At 38.5% G+C, this 23,607-nt stretch overlaps 1 protein-coding gene across 1 annotated transcript; it reads right to left on the bottom strand.

Moving 5' to 3' along the window:
- Positions 1 to 16,281: 16,281 nt before the first annotated feature.
- On the bottom strand, positions 16,282 to 18,834 carry LOC309631582 (zona pellucida sperm-binding protein 3-like). The gene is made up of 2 exons (XM_082398142.1): positions 16,519 to 18,834; positions 16,282 to 16,445 (listed from the first exon to the last, which is right to left on the bottom strand). Exons 1-2 carry the CDS (start codon positions 16,700 to 16,702, stop codon positions 16,291 to 16,293), a joined length of 339 nt encoding a protein of 112 aa, XP_082254268.1. The 5' UTR covers positions 16,703 to 18,834; the 3' UTR covers positions 16,282 to 16,290.
- Positions 18,835 to 23,607: the final 4,773 nt, after the last annotated feature.

The following is a 23,607-nucleotide window of genomic DNA, read 5'->3' as shown; positions in this document are numbered from 1 at the left end:
TTATGAATAGATGATAAGAATCAGGGACTAGAATGAAGCAAACACCTAGTGTAGGCATCACAGTATTTATGCTGTAGTTTAAGCATAAAACACTCAAGTTCTAGTTCAAGATGTTTTGCTAGATTAAAAAAACAACAGGTTTGGCTCATAACATATCAATTTATATCCCACACATCACTGAAGTTCATCATGGGGGTTGGCTAGGCATGGCTTCATTCATTTCAAATAGTTAGTTGGAATCTGAAGATTTTCGACACCCGTATCTGAGGTCCAGGACCTGGTTCCAAATTTGCCATTAAATGATGCACAATTTGCTATAGATGAATGAAGAGGCTGATTGTGACTTGTATTCACATTGTTTTAGCAGAAAGGAAAAGATGGTCAATTCTTCTGGCAGAGAAGGCAGGTTCATAAGAGAAGTAATAGAGGGTGTGATGCTTATACTGAATCCTGGCAGATGGGTGGGTGGTCCTTCCTAAATTAGAAAGTAGAGAAGACAGGCAAGGGAGAGATGGAGAGGGCATTCCAAATAGAGAAAGATAAAACAATAATAGATTATGAAGAGTTTGTATCGATCACTATACAGTGCGCATCTCAACATTTAGGCAATGAGTCAGAGGACTATTCCAAGGCAATGACAGATTCAGATTTTACAAAGATTATTGTGACAAGCAGTGTAGAAAGAGGATTATGGGGTTGGGGAAGAAAAAAAAGAAAGAAAAACAAACAGAAAAAAAAGTAAAATATTAAAAAATAAACCTGAGGCTCAATTTAATACTCTTCTCATGGTATTCATTTCTAAACTGAAAGATCATATTAATTGGAAAATATAAAATAAATATTTTCTTATATTTTGTCCAACTTCTAGGATATATCTGACTGATGCTATCATTCTATGCTGGGATTAGTTTTCTTTAAGCATGAGTTTCCAAAGTATATTAACAAAACTCATTGAGAAATGATCTCCTATTCTTCTGTTTCCTTAAAGCTCAGAAATGACTATAACAAATAGAAAAGTAGAATAAGCTCTAGTAGTGAAGATAATTCTGAGGTCCAGGCAAGCTTTCTTTCTTACTCTGTGTGGTTGAGACAGAACATCCAATCTGTCTAGAGAAGTCTTGGAGACAGGAAACATTCTGTACTATTTGAGGGAATGTAGGTCATGAAAGGGGTAATTGTGGAATCCAAGCAGAAGCAAGAAGAAAGGAAAAAACTCATGAAACACATATGCTTTCAGAGAACACAAATGAAGGCCAAGAAAAATAAAAGAACAAGCCACAAAAGAACAGTGACAGAGAAAGTAAGGCCAGAATGCTACATTGAGTGAGTCTGGTCAGGATGAAGACTAGCAGCAAAGAGAGGTTCCTGAGGGCTCAGACTTGTAGCGTGATTAAAAATGGACACTTATACCTATTTGAATGCATCTAGGATGCCCTGTGGAAAGTACAAGAATTGGTATAAACAATCAAGTTTGGGGTCACATCAGGAGAAAAGATCCAGAAAGCTGCAGGAGGAATTGGTGAATACAAACAGGAAACCCATTAAAGAGAGGTAAAATGGTGGGAACCAGGGAACAGGAGAGACAACTGTGATCACAAAAAGGGCCGATCACATTTGCATATTTGATAGAAAAAAATAGCACCATAACTGAGAACTTCCTCCATGAACTTGGACAAAGTTATTTACCTTGTTGTTGGCATCTGCACAAAAGAATGAGCATAATTATATCCTCTACAGCAGAGCTGTTGTGTTGCCTCAATTAGAACACTGGGAAAAGGCACTGAGACCATAGATGAAAAGCTCTATAGTAGCACAACTTATAAAATCAGGAAGAGGATGTGTGATCTCCCAGCTGCAACTATTAAACAAACCCTGTTCCTAGCACAGAGCCGAGGTCAATGGATGAAGCTGGTACACAAAAAAGGACTTTGGCAGCAGCAAGAGCTGCATTAATCAAAGTTGTGAAACAAAACAACCATCAGCTGCATTCAAGCCCCATTGTGGAAGGGAATCAATATTTGACAAACACTTTGTAAAGGACACAAATTAGAAAGGCAAAACATTTAAAAATATTTCATAGGAGTCAAACAACAGGAAGTAAATATGCAAGGAAATGGTCTTAAGCGTCTCTGAAGGCATTCTTTGGCACAAACGCTGACATTACTCACACCCCATAAGCGAGAACCTAAACTTTGCTGTGACAGTGCCCTGATATTTGTGATAGATTCTAGATCGAATATATCAATAAATATTCGAACTTAAAGAGAAGCAAACTGTATCCAATAGCCAGACCAGGCAAATATCCATGGGTGCCAGATGCTTATTCAATAAACAGGTTTGATAAGTAATTCTAATTGGTAAGAAAAGCAACTGCACCTAGGAATTCAGTGATTCTGTGATGGACTGATTGTAGAGCAGGAAAAATATGACTAATTCATTGAATAATAAAAATAACTTTCATCTTGGTATGTTATTCAGATGCTTAGTGTATTGTCACACCGCAACACATTTTATTCTTATAGCGAGAGTCAGCAAACTTTTTCTGTAAAGAACCAGAGGATAAATATTTTAGGCTTGTAAACCATACAGTCCTCTGTAAGGTCGCTCATCATTCCACTCTCCAGGTGTTGTGTAAAAACAGCCACAGACAGTATGTTAAGAACCAGGTGTGACTGTGTTCCAATAAAACTTACACAAACAAATGGCAGGTTCAATGTGGCTCACTGTATTTTGCTGACCCCAGCTCTACTGTATAAGCCTAACTATCCCCAAGGCCGCCACTTATCAAGTGAATATTGACAGTTAATAGTAATCCACAACTATATGCCAATAAAATGGACAACCTGGAAGAAATGGACAAATTCTTAGAAATGCACAACCTTCCAAGACTGAACCAGGAAGAAATAGAAAATATGAACAGGCCAATCACAAGCAATGAAATTGAAACTGTGATTTAAAATCTTCCATCAAACAAAAGCCCAGGACCACATAGCTTCACAGGCGAATTCTATCAAACATTTAGAGAAGAGCTAACACCTATCCTTCTCAAACTCTTCCAAAATATTGCAGAGGAAGGAACACTCTCAAACTCATTCTACGAGGCCACCAGCACCCTGATACCAAAACCAGACAAAGATGTCACAAAGAAAGAAAACTACAGGCCAATATCACTGATGAACATAGATGCAAAAATCCTCAACAAAATACTAGTAAACAGAGTTCAACAGCACAATAAAAGGATCATACACCATGATCAAGTGGGGTTTATCCCAGGAATGCAAGGATTCTTCAATATATGCAAATCAATCAATGTGATACACCATATTAACAAATTGAAGGGGAAAAACCATATGATCATCTCAATAGATGCAGAGAAAGCTTTCGACAAAATTCAACACCCATTTATGATAAAAACCCTCCAGAAAGTAGGCATAGAGGGAACTTACCTCAACATAATAAAGGCCATATATGACAAACCTACAGCCAACATCATTCTCAATGGTGAAAAACTGAAACCATTTCCTCTAAGATCAGGAACAAGACAAGGCTGTCCACTCTCACCACTATTATTCAACAAGTTTGGGAAATTTTAGCCACAGCAATCAGAGAAGAAAATGAAATAAAAGGAATCCAAATGGGAAAAGAAGAAGTAAAGCTGTCACTGTTTGCAGATGACATGATACTATACACAGAGAATCCTAAAGATGCTACCAGAAAACTACTAGAGCTAATCAATGAATTTGGTAACGTTGCAGGATACAAAATTAATGCACAGAAATCTCTTGCATTCCTATACACTAATAATGAAAAATCTGAAAGTGAAATTAAGAAAACACTGTCATTTACCATTGCAACAAAAAAAATAAAATACCTAGGAATAAACCTACCTAAGGAGACAAAAGACCTGTATGCAAAAAATTATAAGACACTGATGAAAGAAATCAAAGATGATACAAAGAGATGGAGAGATATATCATGTTTTGGATTGGAAAAATCAACATTGTGAAAATGACTATACTACCCAAAGCAATCTACAGATTCAATGCAATCCCTATCAAACTACCACTGGCATTTTTCACAGAACTATAACGAAAAATTTCACAATTTGTATGGAAACATAAAAGACCCCGAATAGCCAAAGCAATCTTGAGAGAGAAAAACGGAGCTGGAGGAATCAGGCTCCCTGACTTCAGACCATACTACAAAGCTACAGTAATCAAGACACTATGGTACTGGCACAAAAACAGAAATATAGATCAATGGAACAGGATAGAAAGCCCAGGGATAAACCCACACACATATGGTCACCTTATCTTTCATAAAGGAGGCAAGAATATACAGTGGAGAAAAGCCAGCCTCTTCAATAAGTGGTGCTGGGAAAAGTGGACAGCTACATGTAAAAGAATGAAATTAGAACACTCCCTAACACCATACACAAAAATAAACTCAAAATGGATTAAAGACCTAAATGTAAGGCCAGACACCATCAAACTCTTAGAGGAAAACATAGGCAGAACACTCTATGACATAAATCACAGCTAGATCCTTTTTGACCCACCTCCTAGAGAAATGGAAATGAAAACAAAAATATACAAATGGGACCTAATGAAACTTAAAAGCTTTTGCACAGCAAAGGAAACCACAAACAAGATGAAAAGACTACCCTCAGAATGGGAGAAAATATTTGCAAATGAAGCAACTGACAAAGGATTAATCTCCAAAACATACAAGCAGCTCATGCAGCTCAATATCAAAAAAACAACCCAATCCAAAAATGGGCAGAAGACCTAAATAGACATTTCTCCAAAGAAGATATACAGATTGCCAACAAACACATGAAAGAATGCTCAACATCATTAATCATTAGAGAAATGTAAATTCAAAACTACAATGAGATATCATCTCACACCAGTCAGAATGGCCATCATCAAAAAATCTACAAACAATAAATGCTGGAGAGGGTGTGGAGGAAAGGGAACACTCTTGCACTGTTGGTGGGAATGTAAATTGATACAGCCACTATGGAGAACAGTATGGAGGTTCCTTAAAAAACTAAAAATAGAACTACCATATGACCCAGCAATCCCACTACTGGGCATATACCCTGAGAAAACCATAATTCAAAGAGTCATGTACCACAATATCCATTGCAGGTCTTTTTACAATAGCCAGGACATGGAAGCAACCAAAGTGTCCATCAACAGATGAATGGATAAAAAAGATGTGGCACATATATACAATGGAATATTACTCAGCCATAAAAAGAAACGAAACTGAATTATTTGTAGTGAGGTGGATGGACCTAGAGTCTGTCATACAGAGTGAAGTAAGTCAGAAAGAGAAAAACAAATACCGTATGCTAACACATATATATGAAATCTAAAAAAAAAAAAAAAAAAAAAAAATGGTCATGAAGAACCTAGGGGCAAGATGGGAATAAAGATGCAGACCTACTAGAGAATGGACTTGAGGATATGGGGAGGGGGAAGGGTAAGCTGTGACAAAGTGAGAGAGTGGCATGGACATATATACAGTATCAAATGTAAAACAGATAGCTGGTGGGAAGCAGCTGCATAGCACAGGGAGATCAGCCTGGTGCTTTGTGACCACCTAGAGGGGTGGGATAGGGAGGGTGGGAGGGAGGGAGATGCAAGAGGGAAGAGATATGGGGATATATGTATATGTATAACTGATTCACTTTGTTATAAAGCAGGAACTAACACACCATTGTAAAGCAATTATACTCCAATAAAGATGTTAAAAAAAAAAAGCTAACAAAAAGAGGCACAAGATCTTTATAGAGAAAATTACAAAACTTAATTAAAAGATTTTTAAAAAGACATTCTAGAGATGTACCATGTACATGGATGAGAGGACATACTATCATAAAGACATTGGGTTTTCTCCAAATTGATCAACAGATTCAATGAAATTCCAATCAGTTTTTTTTTTTCATGGAACTTGGCAAGGGAAATCTAAGTTTATATATATGAACTGAGGGCAGAGAATAGCCAAGGAAGTTTGAAGATCAGCAAATCTGGTCAATTATTATTATAATTTTACATAAAAATAGTATTATATAAAAGTATTATAGGAAACACTTAGTAATTAAAACCATGAAATTGGTGCATTGTAAATTATTAGGAAAAGACAATGATGCTGGGACAATGGTTATCCATATGGACAGAAGAATAATAAAATTGTATACTTATATCATATTATATAAAAGATATGTAAATTCTAGGTGAATTATAGATGGATCAGGAAAAGCTTTATGAACTCACATTATTAAAGGATTGTTTAAATAAGGCAAAACCCCCCACAAGACATAAAGGAAACAATTGATAAATCTGACTACATTGGACTTAAAATTTCTGTGCATTAAAAGGGACCTTAGAGAAAGTAAAAATATAAGCCAGAGCTTGGAGAAAACAAATAAAGTAGATGTATGTGTACTACCATGTAATTTCACAAACACAATGTGGAATTAAAAGCTATTTGCAGGGAAAAAAAAAAGTAATCTAAGGGTTCATCAACAGATGATTAGATTAAGAAAATGTGTTGTATATATGGTATGGAATATTACTCAGTCATTAAAAACAATGAAATGTGTGGATGGACCTAGAGAATATTATGCTCAATGAAATAAGTCAGACAAAGACAAATAGCGTATGATATCACTTAATGTGGAATCTAAAAAAATAATACAAATGGGTGTATATACAAAACAGAAATAGACTCACAGACTTGTGGTTACCAAACAGGAGAGGGAAAGAGGAAGGGACAAACTAGGGGTATGTGATTAACAGATACAAACCTGTCTATATGTAAAATAGATAAGCAACAAGGATACACTGTATAGCACAGGGAATTATACCCATTATCTGTAATAACCTATAATGGAGTATAATCTGCAAAAATACTGAATCATTATGCTGTATACCTGAAACTAACACAATATTGTAAACCAATTTATTTCAATAAAAAAATATAACTTTGCCCTCTTTGGAAGCTTGCCCCACCCCCTCCAGATTAATCATCCAGTCACCTGACAGATCCCCTGTTTTAACTCTGCATGGTTAACATGGATATGAATTTGCTATTTTCCTATTTGTTTATCGTTTTTTCCTCTACTCCCCCCAACTCTCCAGGAAGGATATAAGCTCAATGAAAGCAAAGAGCTTATCTGGGATCCTCAGTACCTGGAACAGTATCTAGTACTTAGAAGAACCAGTAAATGTTGTTCATAGAATAAACCTATACTAGGATGGTGAGGGGGCTTTTCCTATTATCTCAGATTTTTAGCTAAAGCTTTAGACAATAGGCAATTGATATGCCCATATTCCACAGAAAAATCAGTAGACTCATCCTTATACGATTTATTACAATGCAGGGGTGAGGATTAACCTCATCCTCCTACTACCTTCAGCCTATACAGAAGACTAGATATTCAAAGGAAAGTCAGAGATTCAAGGAACCATGGGCCTTGGGAGGGAGATTATTTTTACTGCATTTCTGTCCTACCTGACAGTGACTCCAAGAGACCCATCCTTCAAGATAATGGGGGGTTCTGGAAGAAAAGGGAACTGACACCTCATTCCCCAACTGGCTGCATGCTAAGCTTCAGAAACTCACATGCATAAGTCCACACACTGTGAGAGCTATATCTGATACTGAAACTTGGAGACAGTATCGTAGAGACTAATGCCTATTTCTGGCCTGGAGTATTCTGAGAGGAGGAGGTTTCTGGAGCAGTCTGCTGGCAAGGCAAGAAGAGAGGGCATTTGATGTGTACGTCAGCTATTTGGAACAGTAAAATGCATGAGGTCACACTCAGACATCTTAAACACACCTTGTGGAGACGATGGCTGGCAGTGATGAGCAATAAAGGGACACAGGCTGGACTTTCACTTGCTTTTGGTCCAGCTTTACTTTGCTTGGGCAGGTCCTGCATAGGGTAGACACTGTAGTCAGTCAGAGAGTATATTTTCCACATCCTAAAACTGTTTAGAGGTGAGATCTTTGAAAAGAGCTGGGCACAGAATCTCTCAAAATGTGCTCAGAAGACAGCCATCCTTTGAGTGCCTGCTATACAGATAACTATAATACAAAACATCAGCCAGGTAAAACATTAGTTTCTTTGTCTATTATCCATCTGTCCTCCTACCTCAACAGCGATTATCTCACACTTGGGGGCCGGGCAATGAGAGGAAGAGTGAAAGATCAAAAAATGTAAGAGAACAGATTATACAACTTTCCCATGCATTCTTGAGAGTCAGAAGAAGTGAGAAGTATAAAGTGTGATCTGAATATGAGATTCCATTTTTAAGTCATATAAGACTAGATTTTAGTACCTAGCAGAGTTTTAATGACCAAAATGAGACTGTTTTAATAACCAAAGTGAAACCATGGAATCTATAATAAGATCTCATTAAGAGACATGGAAATGAGATCCAGAGAATGTTTAAATATGGTGATTGGAAAAAATAAAACCAAAATAAAACCATTTTCTTTTGTAACAAAATTCAAACCATTAAATAAACTCATTAAAGGCACTTGCCTTTTCTTTTCCAAGCTTACTAGTCATTCAAAAATAAAGGGTTTCTTGTGTGCCAGTCAACATGCTCAACCCAGGAAACGCAGACTGAAACTTGCCCTCCATCGATAACCTCCTTCCACGTAGCCTCAGTCAGGCACACAGCTTGTTCACCTGGCTATTGCTAGGATCTCTTTAATAATGTTCAGAACCCAACTTTTCTCCCTCCCAAATCAAATATCTTTTCCAGTTCACTTAATGGTCCTCTATTGCCCCTAAAGCACAAGATTTAGAAATGTTGTCCTTTTTTAATGCTTTTCCCCCTTGTTTCCTACAATCAGTCACAGTCTCTCAATTAACATTCTTTCATGTGTTCCCTGCTTTCAACCATCACAGTTGCCATCCTAATCCAAGTGGCCTGGACTATTGTAATGAACTGCACTGGTTTCCCTCACGAATCAATGTCCATCTGAAGAGATGATGTACTGTATACTAAATTACTGAATACTATCCACACCTCCACCAGCACCATATTTCTTGCTGCTAAAAACCTCAGCCTTACCTTGACAGCTCTCTACAGCCAATAAACGTGTATATTTCCTACCTGATCACCTCTCACTACTTTATGTAAACTGACCTCAGTTACCTATTCGCCTTTCCATAAAGATGCCTTTCCTTCCAACATTCTAACTTTGCTCATTGTATCTCCCTCTGCCTCTGAAGGGCCTTCTGAGGAAAAGAAAGTTTGGGCATGAAACTGGGAGACAATATTCTAGAGCTGCCCAGGTGTCATCCAGACTGGCATTCCCATAAAAAGGGGTCACATTAGATGATGCATTCCCCAGGATTCATCTAGACTTTAGAATCACAGAAAAAGGAAGCTCAATTCTAAAAATATTGCAATAACTCCTCAAGAACAGTGGCTCCCAAGCATCCTGTGATTCTGACTTAGTAGCTCTAGGATGGAACCTATACATCTGCAGTTTAACAAGATGACTAATTGAGTCTGTTGATCAGATAGGTATGGGAACCTTGGTCCTCTGCCCAAAGGTGGTTGGCCTGGGAGCCTAAGAGTCGGTGATGAGAGAACGCAATACATAGCACACACCACTGGTATTGTCCCTGATTATTGACACAACATGGGGAGAATCACACTGTTTTGAACCCCCTGTTCATATACTAAATCTCCTAAGATCCACATAGCATCTCAACTAGCTTATGTTCCAGGCTTTCTTTAAAAAGTAGATCACTTATCCTTGGCTCCATTCCCTATAATGCACAAGTACATAATAATCTAAAGAAATTTAATCCAATAGCGTGGCCACAAAGTCCTAATATGAGTAATTTATGATTCCCCTTCTGAAGAGACTAAGTGCACATCCCCTAGTCCACCCCGCTCCACCCTTCTGCACACAACTTCTAACTCTAAAAGAATGACCAGTGAGAAGAATTTCAGGCTCCATAGCAAAGGAGAAGGAGAAGGGGATGGAGGGGCCTTATCAGAGCCAGTGTTTCACCCAGCTGGGAGAATGGTCTTTGGATAGAGAATGTTCACACTTCACCCAGTTAAGTAGGCCAAGACACTAAGTCACAGAGTCATGGGCTGTTTGACAGGATCTCTGAAGGGGTATCTCCAGAGCTAACAGGTATCTTAGCCCTATAGCTACAGTGATGATTTGAATAGAATAGCATACTGAGCCTCCCTTTCACCTCTCCATTCCCACCCCCGCTTATGTTAGGAAGGTCAGAAAGTTTGGAACTAGCTCAAACAAAAGCCTCTCTACTTTTCTCTCTGGAGAGTGCTTTGTATTTCAGCTGGGTTATATTGTATTAGCACTGTCATAATATTATGGCAATTGCCATAGCACCTGGTGATTTAAAAAAAAATCAATTCGGCAACTTTGTTGGAGGCTGTGAACTAGGTAAGACTAATTAGGGCTTAAGAAAGCCAGACTGTTCTCACTGCCCTTGCTGAGTCCCAGCCAAGAGTCATTCATCTGCTTCCCTATCAAAGCAGAAGACCAAGTTTTACTCCTCTGGGGAAGCAGAGGCCACACTCCAAAACAAACCTGGAAAATAAGTGGCCAGGGCTTTTGCTATTTAACAAAGACCTAATATATCTTTCATTAGTGACCAGTTAAAATTGTTTCAAATTCAACTAGTTTTTAATAAGGTGACTTAAGTAAAAGATATTTTCTCAAATAAAAACAAATCCAAGGTTAGGCAGGTCCAGAGGTGTTTCAGAGGCTCAGCAATGTCAGGGCTTTGAGTGAGCATCTCTGTTATTGCCTCTCCTTTCCCCCATGGTCACAGGATGGCTGCAGTGATTCCAAGCAGTATACCTTCACAGAGCAGAGAAATAAAGGGGGTGGAGAGAGATGAGCTGTTTTCATACCCTCTCTGCGGGAGGAAAATTTATCCCCAAAAAACCCAAGATTTCCTTACGTCACTAGGGTGAGTTAGTCACATGTCCTCCCCTAGACAAATTACTGGCAAATAAGAATTTGATTAACATGATTGGCTTAAGTAAATCATATTCCATACCCTGTGTTTTATAATCTTGCTGCTAGAACAAGGAATAAAGGCAATGGCCCCTCTATAGGGAAAATGGTATCTATACAGTGAGGAAGGCAGTGTCTTTGACCTTAGTATAGGGATTAGAAGGGACAGGGATGCTGTGCACACCAGTTAGTTGTCATCAACATTTGTTAAGTGTTGTTAGCCTCATTTTTATGGTATCTGGAGTAAATGAGGGGTACACCACTGGGATGTTGAGGTAGAATTGCCAGCAACAGTTCTTGGGGTCCTGCTGTGTTAGAAATGTAAATAGTAGGATGCCAAAAATTGCGTTTAGAAGAAGTCACTAATGAAACTTCTTTTCCATTAAATCACAAGACACATACCTTAGAGAATGTAGGGTGTCAGAGTTTCAGAGGGATGAGAAGTTATTTTATTGATAATATCATCAAGAGGCTAAAAGATAAGAGAAACCTATGAGGGCATGCTAGCTTACTTCCAAAGAGAAGGTGCTAAAGATCCTAAGTATTGTTAGATCCAGGAGATATCAGGATGGAGGAGGAAGTGCCAAGTCCCAAGCTTTTGTATGAAAATAAGAACTAGAGAGGGCAGCTTACTTCCATATCCCACTCTCATATCAGTAGCTAAGAAAGTACTGAGTTGCAGTGAAAGGGAAAAGAGTAAATGTCTCATTAAAAGATGAGATTAAAGGTATGTGAGGTTGCAGAAATTCCCACAGTAATAATTGTGATTAGAGTTTTAGCAAACACTTTCTTCAACAGGTGTGACCGATGTTCTTCCAAAGACCAGGCCTCACAAGAGCTGTAGCTCTCTAAACCATGGTCTCCAAGTGCAGTTCCCAGACCAGTACCACAACCATCATCTGGGAACGCCTTAGAAATGCAGATTACCAGGCCTCGGCTCAGCCCTCCTAAATCAGAAACTCTGGGGAAGGGGCTTAGCAATCTGAGATTTAAAAGCACTCCAAATGATTTTTCTAATGCTTGCTAATATTTTAGAGCTGCCCCCAAAGTTTCTGGTATTTTAAAATATTCTTAACATTGAAGCCAGAATCAGAATGTTGAACTGGTTTGTTTGGTCCCAGTTCTTGATTTCTTTTTTGGTTCTCATTTCTGCCCACGTAACCCAGTCCCTAATGGATATTCCTGTGCACTAAGCTGTTTTTGCATGTGACCTACTACAATATTTGTAGACTGAATCTAGAGATGAACTACAGCCTTGTCTTAACGAGTAATGCTTTTACATTAAAATAAGCTTACTGTTCTACTCTGTGAAATCACTGAGGTGTCAAACCAAAAAATGGTCAATGAAAATTAGATAACGCAAAGAGCCCTGTCATCTAAAAGTTGTTTCCTTGTTCAGCAGAAACAAATGAACTTGTCTTTCTTGCATTTTCTTTATAAGATTAAGAAACTTATGTCCAGGTGTCCTGTCTAACAAAGAATTCCTATGGGAGTTCTTGGTCATGTTATTGAAGGGGAATACTGGGCTATCTCCTTTCTCCAGGAGAGCATAAACCAAGGCTATCATCAGAACCAGATTCAGGCTATTCTCCAAAAGAGCCATAGTTAGGGGAAACCTATTTTCTTCTCTCCCAATAATAATGCCTGCAGATAAGAACAGTTAGCTAAAGTAAGTTCTTACATATTTCAGAGTAAGTTCTTACATACTTCCCTTCTCAGAAGTACGATTTTAAAAGGCATTGAAGACTTTTCTACAACTCAAATATAAAATGCACCCCTAAACGTTTGTTTCTCTTTGCCTTTGGTCCAATTATTCTATTTAACTATTTGTATTGAGAGACAGCTCTGGTCACTGGTGTGGCAGATAAAAATGGTATTTAGAAAAAGCTTTTCAGATAATTCCGATGTCCTGCTTTCTATCACTTCCTATTTCCCTAGTCCTCCTCCCCCCACCACTTGTTATTCTGTATCAAGTAGACCACAATCTCTGGGTGAACACTTGGTATTCTGAGAAATATAGGCCCTAGTACTGTGCTAGAAATCAAGGAAGAGCAAAGATGATGGATACCATCCAAAAACGAGATTCGAGAATCAAAGATCATATCTCTTCCAGTCTAAGGAATTTAAAGACAATGTCTATGCACAAAACTCATCTTTAGTTATATCCACACAAATACACTTCAGCCTTGCATAGTCCTAAACCTCCAGGATGCCATAGGTAAAAGCTAAAGAAACTAATGCTTGGAGGGTGGGAAGAGGGAAAGGGGATGGAATTCCAGGAGACAAGAAGTTATTCTAGCTGGAAAGTGAATTGTTGAAGCTATAATTGCAATGGATTGCCCCATAGTCCAGAACTGTTAGGATCTGTTATGGTTTCCTTTCTAGTTTTAAGAAGTAGTTTGTATAAGAAGTCTTACACAAATATTGAAACAGAACTGCCACTGCTTATGTATATTAATTTATTAGGATGGTGATAAAACTCTCAAGTAGATTTCTTCAGTCTTCTGTACAGCAATGCTATAAAGAAAGCAGCAGTGGTTATGGTTCTAACTCCAAAAGCCAATAGCAATATAGTTCCTAGTTCCTTCTCCTCACCTAGGATTCTTGTAAAATGTTAATGCCAGAATGCTTAGAATCTTTGTTATCTATACTCTATGGTTAATCACTCCTTGGGATGAAGCTAATTCCACTTGGCCAGCACTATTGTTGGTGTCATGAGTAGCACTGGTCAAGAAAGGACCAACTAGCACAGCTGCCTCCATCTCTCTCCTAGAACTTCCTGAATTGGTAATTAGACAGGTCAGATGGCCCCTTTTAACAGAACATAGCTCAAGCCATCCTGAGCTTACAGCATAAATTCTCAATAAAAAGCTATATCATACTCAAAGGGCCAAAATCAGTTTTTAGAGCAAAAGTCTTAGATATTAACAATGGTCATGGCCCTTAAAAGTTCAATCATACCTGAAAATTTCTTATTCCTTAGTATTTAACTTTTCTTAGAATTAACATTTTTATCCCTAAGGAAGTGATTTTGAAAAAGAAAAAAAGGTTGTGAGACACTGGCTTTGAGACTCCTACATCTTTGCTGATTGACTTATAAGATCCCTACTCTGCCTTGACCACTCAACTTTCTCCCAGTAGCTTTGGGCCAGCTTCAGGGAGGGATGTAGTCTTTTGTTTTTTTTTTTACAGGTTCGAGTCTCACAGCAGTACAAATGTCAATGTTACCTTCTAGAGGAGACCACCTGGAAGATAACAGCAAAGAGCTATAATCCTTATTATACCTCTAGCCGATAAATCGTCAACTTTGACAATACTCATCTAGCAGGTTCACAGAAGCATAGTAACAAACATCAAGCAGGGGAATGACATTCATTATTTAACTGGTTACTTTTTATTCTGTGAAATCAAATTCCTAAAACTTGCATATAGAAGCTGCTGGCCCTAAGAAAAGTCTTTAATAGCCTTAGATAAGATTCAAAGTACAGCTTCTTAAGGGAGCAATTAGACTAGGTTTATATCAAATGACTAGGCCAGTGTTAAAAAAAAGAAAAACATGGTATAAGAGAAAAGATTTAGTATGAAAAACAGTTTATTCTTTTCCTAAGAGAAAAATGAACATGATATTTGAGTGAATACAGTTATATTTATCCCAAAAGGTAAAGATGGCCAAAGCTGAGCACTCCAAAGTGTTCTATGCGTTCTTTTGAGCCTAAAGTTTCTCTGATGATCTAAAACTCTAGATGTATTGTCTGCATGGCCAACATAAGACAATCAGTTGATTGTAGGGTTCAGTACCTAATAACGAAGAGGACAGCAAACTAAGTTCAAACTAGAAATGTAGGTTTTTAGTCCTGAATAAGCTATAGTAGAAATAGGATAACTAACCAAGATAAGTTTCAGGAAGTATATCTGAGATTCTACTCCTGTTTATTATTCTGTCCCCATTATAGCTAACTCTAGTCTTTTACTGGAATTGGTAGTCTTTTTTTTTTTTTTACACAGAAAAGGAAAATTTGGGGGGGATTACTGAAGCCTAACTTTGAGCACTAAAGAAACAAAGCTTCTGATAACTTTTAAGTAGATTGTAATAAAGTTAAACTGGAGCTGTCCAGCTTATCGAAGCCACCTGTGATACAGGCGCCAGGTGTCACCTGCATTATGAAAGATTTATGTATTAAGATATACTAACTTTGATTATTTCAAAGTTTAGTGTTAGTGAATAAGGTATGATTTAGTGGACAAAAGTATGTTATAGGTTTAGTCTTTCCTTAAATGACTGATTAATAGTATTTATTCTAGACCAGAGTTTTTCAACCTTAGATGCACATTGGAATCACCTGGGAAATTTCAGAATTACTATCTGGGTTCTACACCCTAAAGCTTCTGATTTAATTGTTCTGGGTTAGTGACTGCTTATTAGATGACCTGGGAAGCTCTTAAAAATTCTATCATGCAGCCAATGTTGACAACTCTCCTAGATTCTTTAATTAGGAAAGAATATGATTTGAGAAACATGGACATTGATCGAAAACCTAATTTGCCAATTGTCTTAGTCATTATTAATAGGTGCTAACTACTCCCCTTTAATAATAAAAAAGACCTAACTCTCATATTAAAATTGTAAAGTGCTTAGTTCCTTGATACAGATGTTAAACAGTTAACTTACATGTATGGTCACAAGTTATCGCTATTCTTTCCCTGCCTGTCCTAACACCTGGGAAAAAATATAACTTGTTCTATTCGGCCTTAAAGGGCTACTGATCTCTTCCTAACAACTCTGTATTTTTACTGAATTTGCCTCTACTTGGTCATAGTGGTTTACACCTAAAGTTGTCTAGAGCCATTGACATTCAGGTCAAAACCTACAGATACTCCAACAGCTATACCCACAATTTTCTTGATCTACTAAAAGAGCAAGCCTTGTTTGAAGAATCTAGGTCAGCCAATGCTTCAGTAGTCTTCAGATGGCATGTAATATAGAGCTAGGGAATAATTTGTAGTTGAAACTTAGGTGGACTTGGACTCATATTTAGAATGTTAATGCTAGATCATCCATAACAGAGCAAGAAATGTAACTCACCAGATTTGGTTTGAGCCTTGGTAGTATGAGGGTAAAAACAACATCTTTTGATTGACCATCCACCAGTCAGCTAGATAATTAAAGAGCACTGGCTACTGAATTACTTTATAGCTGGGAATTGACAAGGGAGCTTCATGTAACTTACCCACTGAAAAATCAATAAGGATATGTCAAGGAGTAGATTCTGTGTTTGGAGTTCGCATGGCTACATATGAATCAATGGAAAGCCTTAGAGCAATATGACTCCCAGTGTGGACATCCGCTTGAATGTGAATAACATCCCTAAGTTGGAAGCTAGTAGAATTCCTCTCAGAACTCCAAGATTCTGTATTGAGATATCACCTGTAGAGCAACTGGAGGTGAGGAGCAGCCTCTAATTTACTCATGCCTCTACCTACCAGTCATCAATCTCGTGGTGCATTTCAGTCTCTGCTGAGAGGACAGAGTAGAACTAAATGGAATCCACGTGGGTTGAATGGCTTTGCTGCTCACACTCCTCCTCCTGAATGAGACATTAATAGTAAACCAGCCGAGGGAGTTGAAGCCGGGAGTCATAATAGGGCAGTAACAACTATGAGACATCTCACCTGGTATAAGAACATTTTATTGGAATGACAGTTGGATTAGTTCTCCAGATACCAGAACTGTTGGCAGGCAATGAATTGTAGTGTAGAATTATGGCATATACCAGTGTGTGAGGAGTCATCTAGATACAACCAGACAAATATTTGTCACCTTAGCAGGATGATTTCTTGGAAGGAGAGCTCACACATTGTAGCAATACTTTTTGTGGCATTTTCCACCATCTCTTGAAGAACCTTTATATATAGCCGGCTGGTATCTATATGTTAACACCACATGAAACTTACATTCCAAACTGGTTTCTCCAGAGATTCATGAAAAATAACTGTGGCATAGATCAAGGTTAATGATATGAATTAAGAAAAATCTAGGTTTTAATCCTAACACGGCTAGTTAGCAACTGTATTGCATCAAATTACTCAAACTCTCTAAGCTTCAGTTTCTTCACCTATAACTTGGTGAAAAATAGGATTTACCTCAAAAGGCAGAGAGAAAGTAGTTGTTAGCACATTGCATCTCTCACTCTACTCTATGGGCAATTTATTCTCACAATTAGATTGTTAAGCTTATAGAAACTACTTCCCATAGCTTGATCTATCATAATAATTGACTATTTTTCAAGGGTAGAAAACAAAAATGAAGCAACCTGAATATTATTCACAACATTCTCCACCATTTGGTTAAAGTTATAGGAGCTGGACATTACTCAGACCACCTAAAATGATGCTGACAGCAGCAAGACGAGTTCAACTCACTCATGTACTTTACGTTATTGTGCAAACATAAAGAAGTTGATTTGATAGGTGATAAGGTGAAGGTAGTGAGGTAATTTGACAACCTCTCAAAATGAGTCTTAGAATTAACTAGAAAAAGCTATATCTTTTAAACAAAAGGACTCTATGCTTCTTGCTGTACTGCATTACCCCTCCTATTAGTTTCTTAATCAAACTATGGCATCTTGACAAACTCCCAGTGAGGAGTCTTACCTGTACTGCACTGTGCTATTCATGGAGCCCAACTTCAAAGATGGCTGCATTGTTTACTGAGTCTAAATAGTTGTAACAGCAGCCAACTGGGCTGAGATTCAGACGGGATGGGTTCACCAACTTTCCTTTCCTGAACACTCTCACTCTCTCTGAGCAGTTACCACCATCTTCTCTTCTTGACACTGCATTTTAACAGGCAACCATGAGGAGGAAGACTTAGGAAGAGAAGTCTGTGGAGAAGCCCAAGAAAGAGAAGGGACACGAGAAGACTCCGGAGTGGCCTTCTTATCTCTAATCATGCACTTGGTGGGAACAGAACCTGAAGTAGGAAAACCCCAAAGAGCAACAGACCCTAAAGGATTCACTGCCAACCAGACTAATAGAAGCCCCACCAGGTACCCCTGGCCCATCCCACCTACTCGCTACTATTAGCTTCCTAGCAACCTAGAGGCGGTGGCCTTTATATCCATCCTCAAGTCATTCAGCAGTTATTGCAGGTCCTGAAGTCAGGCTGGAAATAAAGGAGGCAAGAATGATAGTCTACACCTGGAATTCAGCCAGCCCTTTCATCGTTTAAGAAAGAGCCTCAAGGAGGAAGGAATCAGCTGTTGAAAGACTTTCAGCTCTCCTTAAGAAGGCACATGTTGTACCCCTTTTGAGAAGCTTGATGAGGCCTGGAAGGGGTTATAACTTACAAAGATTCAAGGTATACGTTCCCTGTAATCAACAGCTGCCTTAAGTTGCTGAATAATTTGATTAAATGGAGTTTTAAATCAAAGACATAAGAGTTTAATTAGGAACTATTCTTGTCCTACTGAAGTTAACAGGCAGCTGTGCTGATTTTATTCCCCTGCCAGGATTTTTACCAACTCACAGAAAAGAGGGACTTGGAAACAAGCATAAATGTGTAAAAGGAAATACAGTTACCAATGAAATAGGCCACGAGGTGTTTTCCACACTAGCTACAAGGACTGACTAGATAGAGGGGTCCTGCAGAAAAAAGTATGGGTCCTGGAGGGGGAGGGGGAAGGGGAAGGTGGGAAAAAGTGAGAGAGTGGCATGGACATATATACACTACCAAACGTAAAATAGATAGCTAGTGGGAAGCAGCCGCATAGCACAGGGAGATCAGCTCTCGGTGCTTTGTGACCATCTAGAGGGGTGGGATACGGAGGGTGGGAGGGAGAGAGACGCAAGAGGGAAGAGATATGGGGATATATGTATATGTATAGCTGATTCACTTTCTTATAAAGAAGAAACTAACAAACCATTGTAAAGCAATTATACTCCAATAAAGATGTTAAAAAAAAATTGCCCCAAACAAGCAGAGCTGGAGGACACCCCTTCCATGTTTTGCTTGCTGTATTTAATACTCCATTTATTTATCCCCTTTGGTACTTTTTCCTGCTTCCCAATATTTTAATTCTCTGGTTCCTGAACTTCTAGGCTGATAATTTTCAAATATCCATGTGCATAAAATACATTTTGCAAAATTTTTTAAAATGCAGATTGCCTCCACTTTACCTCCAACTATGCTCAATAGGTCGGGGTGGGACTCCCTCATCTTTGGTAGATCCCCCAGGTGATGTGATGCAGCTGAAACACTTCCTAGTCCCAGTGGTTGTGTTCTCTCAGTACTTCACCCTCTACCACCACTATTTCCTATGTCCTATACACCTCAATCCAAACCCCCTGCTTCAGGGACCACCTGATCAACTAGGAATCTTTGATCAATAAGAACTCTGGGACATATTAAAATATACAGGAAGGAAGGCAAAACCTGTGTAGCTGTGGCATTCCCCAAAAGGATGTTAGCATTTTTACCAGGAGGGTCAGATCCAAGTCACTCTGGATCCTGGGAAAGTGCCTAATTCAGGAGACTCTTGGAATTCTCTCTAGAAAGTCTCGATGGTCCCAGGAATTTAAAACAGAGGTGGCTGCACCAGAAGAAACCTTTGACCACAAAACTAGAAGGGGCCTTTGAGACAATTTAGAACTTATAGGTCAGAAAAGAAAAACTCAGAGAGATTAAGTAATAGAATCATGGGAAATCTGTTAGTGGTTAGTGACATTTCTGAGGGTACAACCTGGGTGACTGATCTCTTTCCGTGGGTGGTATGGGTGGTGTGTGTGTGTATCTGTGCGTGTGTGTGGAGTGGGGGACTAAAAACTCTGAATAACATTACTGATCCTTGAATGGATCTGGCTGTTCTAGGATTGTAGCCAATTTGCCTTGTTGGGTCCACTCCAATCCAAACCACCATATAGACCTGCAGAGATCCACACTGACCAGCAAAGACTGGAAAAGGACAAACAAGGGGTCTGGAGATCATTATGTCTATAAAATCAATTTGCTATGATTTTTGTCTAAAAGCCATACACCTAAAATGTATTAAGTGTATTCCACCTAATAACATAACATATGAAAAATTGAGGTCCAGAGATGGGATAGGGTACTTAAAATCACCCATGTGTTCAAGATCAGAATTATACAGAAGCCCACACCTAATTTCAAATGGTTTGTTAACTGAGTGTTGTCACCTCTCCTGTCAAGCACAGTTATGGTCACTCTTGATGAGTGTTCCTGAGAGACATGAGTCTAATATTTTAGATATTTTCAGAAGGCATTTCTGTAATAAAAATCTATGTAAGAATGAAGAATTTAAATAATAATAATAATAAAACAAGTACTATTCAAAGCTGTATGCCTTAGCTGTGAAATCACATTTTGACTTCTGCTGTTCTGGCTGTTCAAGTAAGTAGTACTTTTAAATGCAATCCAGCCAGCTCCAAATTCCTTCCCTGAATGACAATCTTCTTGTAAAACGTATGTACACTGCAGTATGCCCCATGCCTAACGGAAGTAGTAAGTCCAACCTGACTTTGTCTTGTATATCTGCACTGTGTGTATATGTCTCTGTGTGTGCCTGTGTGTGTGTGTGTGTGTGTGTGTGTGTGTGTGTGTGCGGGTGAGAGAGAGAGAGAGACTCAACTTTGATTTGAGTGTCTTTTTAAAGTGAGATCCTTAAGAGGGAAAAACATAACATGTTATTATTAATAACATTATAATTATCAAAATATATGAAAATAATCACAGTGAAAAGCCAAGTCACTGGCAGAACCAAGGATGGAACACTTGGGTGGAACACTTTTCCCCCGCCATTCATTCCAAGAGTAGTAATTTTTCCTAGCCCCACTCTTGGCCCCTTTACTCACTCCTGATTATTAAACCTGAGGATGAAACCTAAGCAAGCTTGTGCACCTGACACTTTTACCACACCTGGGCAAGTCTGTCCCAAGAGATTTCACTGCTGCTACATGGTGGAAGTCTTCCTGGGTATTGGTAGGTAATTTGTTTTAATTCTAGAGTCTAGTATTAGTAAGTCCTTTAGGTAACAGATCTCAAGGCTTGTTATTTTTTACTTGTTCTCTTTTTTATGTTTCTAATTACACTGGACTTTTCTGAGATATATTTCATATGCAAAATAGAAACCCTCCAGAAAGCCTGTGGCAGAGAAGGGCACAGTGACACACAGCTCCCAGGCTCATCCATCTGGGACAGAGACCCTGATACTTGGTTTAGTGGCAGCTCCTCCAAGGCCTTTCTCCAAGCTTGTTCGAGGACCACCTGGTTAGTAACTCCTGTGCCCTTCTTTTAAGTCAAATTCTTGAGCCTCGCCTAGGATTTACTGAATTAATACTGGTTGTGGGGCCCAGAGATGCACATATTTTAAAAGTTTCTCAGGTTATTTGTTTTTATACAAGAGCTTAAGAACTACTACAACAGAAATACTTTCTTTACTGCACAATACTGTCCTTGCATGAGAGCACTTGAGATCTCTCCGGGAAGTTTCAAAAGCCCTCCTCAAATACACAGCTCTTCTAGCAAACGTGCCCTGATTTTATAAATTTCCACTTTCTATCCCAGCAGTGTTTCTTAGTTGGAAGTCCATGTATAGACTAATAGGGGTCTGTGAAACCTCCAAAATGTATTAAATATTACATACATGTGAATATGTACATTTTTCTAGAAAGAAGGTTTATAGATTTCAAGATTTCTACAACCCAAAGCATTCTTGGAGTTGCAAAATTAGAAGATAATATACATCCAGAAAGACTGATTTGCTCTCAACAGCTCTTTTGGGTCCCTAAACATAACAAAGTACAAGTCTTAGCAGTTAAATTTTTGTTAAATGGCCTTATTTGTCTGCATGTCAGTTCCTTATAATTAAGCATACTTTGACTAATTTGAATTAAGTATGCCTGCATTCTAAACTCCCCATGCTGTTTGCCTTATACAGATAGAGAACACAAGAACAGGAATGTCTGTGCTCCTTTTTCAGTGTTAGTTACCTCTGAGGAGCATAGGTATCTTTGCTTTTCTGTGGAAAAAATTAACATCTTCTCTGATGAGAGTCACAGATTCATCTGATAACAGGTGCAGAAAGAAATCTTTAAACTCTAGACAGATTAAGGATAAAGGAGGACCCTAGGGCACAAAGCAGATGTTGTAAGTAATCACAGAGACAGAAATTTTAATCAGTTCTTCTGTTTTTCAAAGACAATTCTGTTTCCTGGATTAATAGGAAGCTGCTGTGAAGTTGAATTGCCCAGGTGTGGCAAAATACTGTCCTATCCTCCCAACCTGGGGAAGCTTAGAGAACTACATTCTTTCTAAAATTTAAAGTTATCTAGAAAAAAGTTACTTGTTTATTTTTAAAAATAATAATCTCATTGACATATAACCTGTTAAGCTTTGGAGTTAAACAGAGGGTTTTGGGGCTTTTGTGGGGAGGGTACTTGGGGAAGGATACATTTTTTCTTCCATAATTTTCAATATGATAAAAATATTAATACACAAAGTTGATGAGATTACATGAAAATATATGTAAAACAATTTCCATCTGGCGTTACTCGGTGTGACTTTCCTTCCCCTTACCAAGCTGAAATGGAGGACTAAACATTTTGAATGATCTGAATTTCATTCCAATAGTGTAGTAGGCAACTTCTAAGATATCCCCCAAGGATCCCCGTTTCCTGATATCCATGATCTTGTGTAATCCCCACCCTTGAGTGTGGACTGAACCTTGTGACTTCCTTCTAATGAATAAAACATGGTAAAAGTGATGGGATGTCCCTTCTAAGGTTAGGTAACAAAAGACTTTGACTTCCATCTTTCTCGGCCTCTTTCTCTCTGCCCTTGCTCTGGGGGAAGCAAAACGTTGTGAGTAGCCTTATGGAGATGCTCACATGTCAAGGAACTGATATCTCTGGCCAACTGTCAGTAATGCTTGAGTCTAGCCAACAGCCTTCTTAGTGAGCTTGGACCGGGGATCCACCCTGAGTGTGGGAATGACAGTAGCCCCAGCTGACACTTTTTTTTTTAATGTTTTGTATATTTTTATTATAGTGTGGAGCACCAATAAAAAGAGGTATAATAACAAAACTAGGCACAAGCCCATAGTTTTCTGAATTTTTTAAACATTGAATACTTTTTGAATATTCACATAGTTCAAAATCAAAATAATACATAAAAGTACACGGTGAAAATTATTGCTTCCTTTCCAGCCCACACTCATGTTCACCCTTCATCTCTCCTCCATCTTACTAGTTTCTTGTGTTATCTCTCTTTCTTTCTTTCTTTTTTTCCTTTTTTTTTTAACATCTTTATTGGAGTATAATTGCTTTACAATGGTGTGTTAGTTTCTGCTTTATAAGAAAGTGAATCAGCTATACATATACATATATCCCCGTATCTCTTCCCTCTTGCGTTTCCCTCCCTCCCACCCTCCCTATCCCACCCCTCTAGGTGGTCACAAAGCACCGAGAGCTGATCTCCCTGTGCTATGCGGCTGCTTCCCACTAGCTATCGGTTTTACATGACACTTTTTGGTTGCAGCCTTATGAGTAACTCAAAGT

Source organism: Balaenoptera borealis (assembly GCF_965194805.1).
Source record: "Balaenoptera borealis genome assembly, chromosome: 7".
NCBI classification, from domain to species: domain Eukaryota; kingdom Metazoa; phylum Chordata; class Mammalia; order Artiodactyla; family Balaenopteridae; genus Balaenoptera; species Balaenoptera borealis.
The sequence above is the reverse complement of the archived record's forward strand: the minus strand, read 5'-3'. Positions and strand labels throughout refer to the sequence as shown.

What these genes read in the sequence shown, in the direction of transcription:
- LOC309631582 (XM_082398142.1), bottom strand. Translation starts at nt 16,702, where the DNA reads ATGTCTCATAGTTGTTACTGCCCTATTATGACTCCCGGCTTCAACTCC. An exon ending in CACCACGAGATTGATGACTG is followed by an intron (nt 16,446 to 16,518) that starts GTAGGTAGAGGC and finishes ATCTCAATACAG; the next exon opens with AATCTTGGAGTTCTGAGAGG.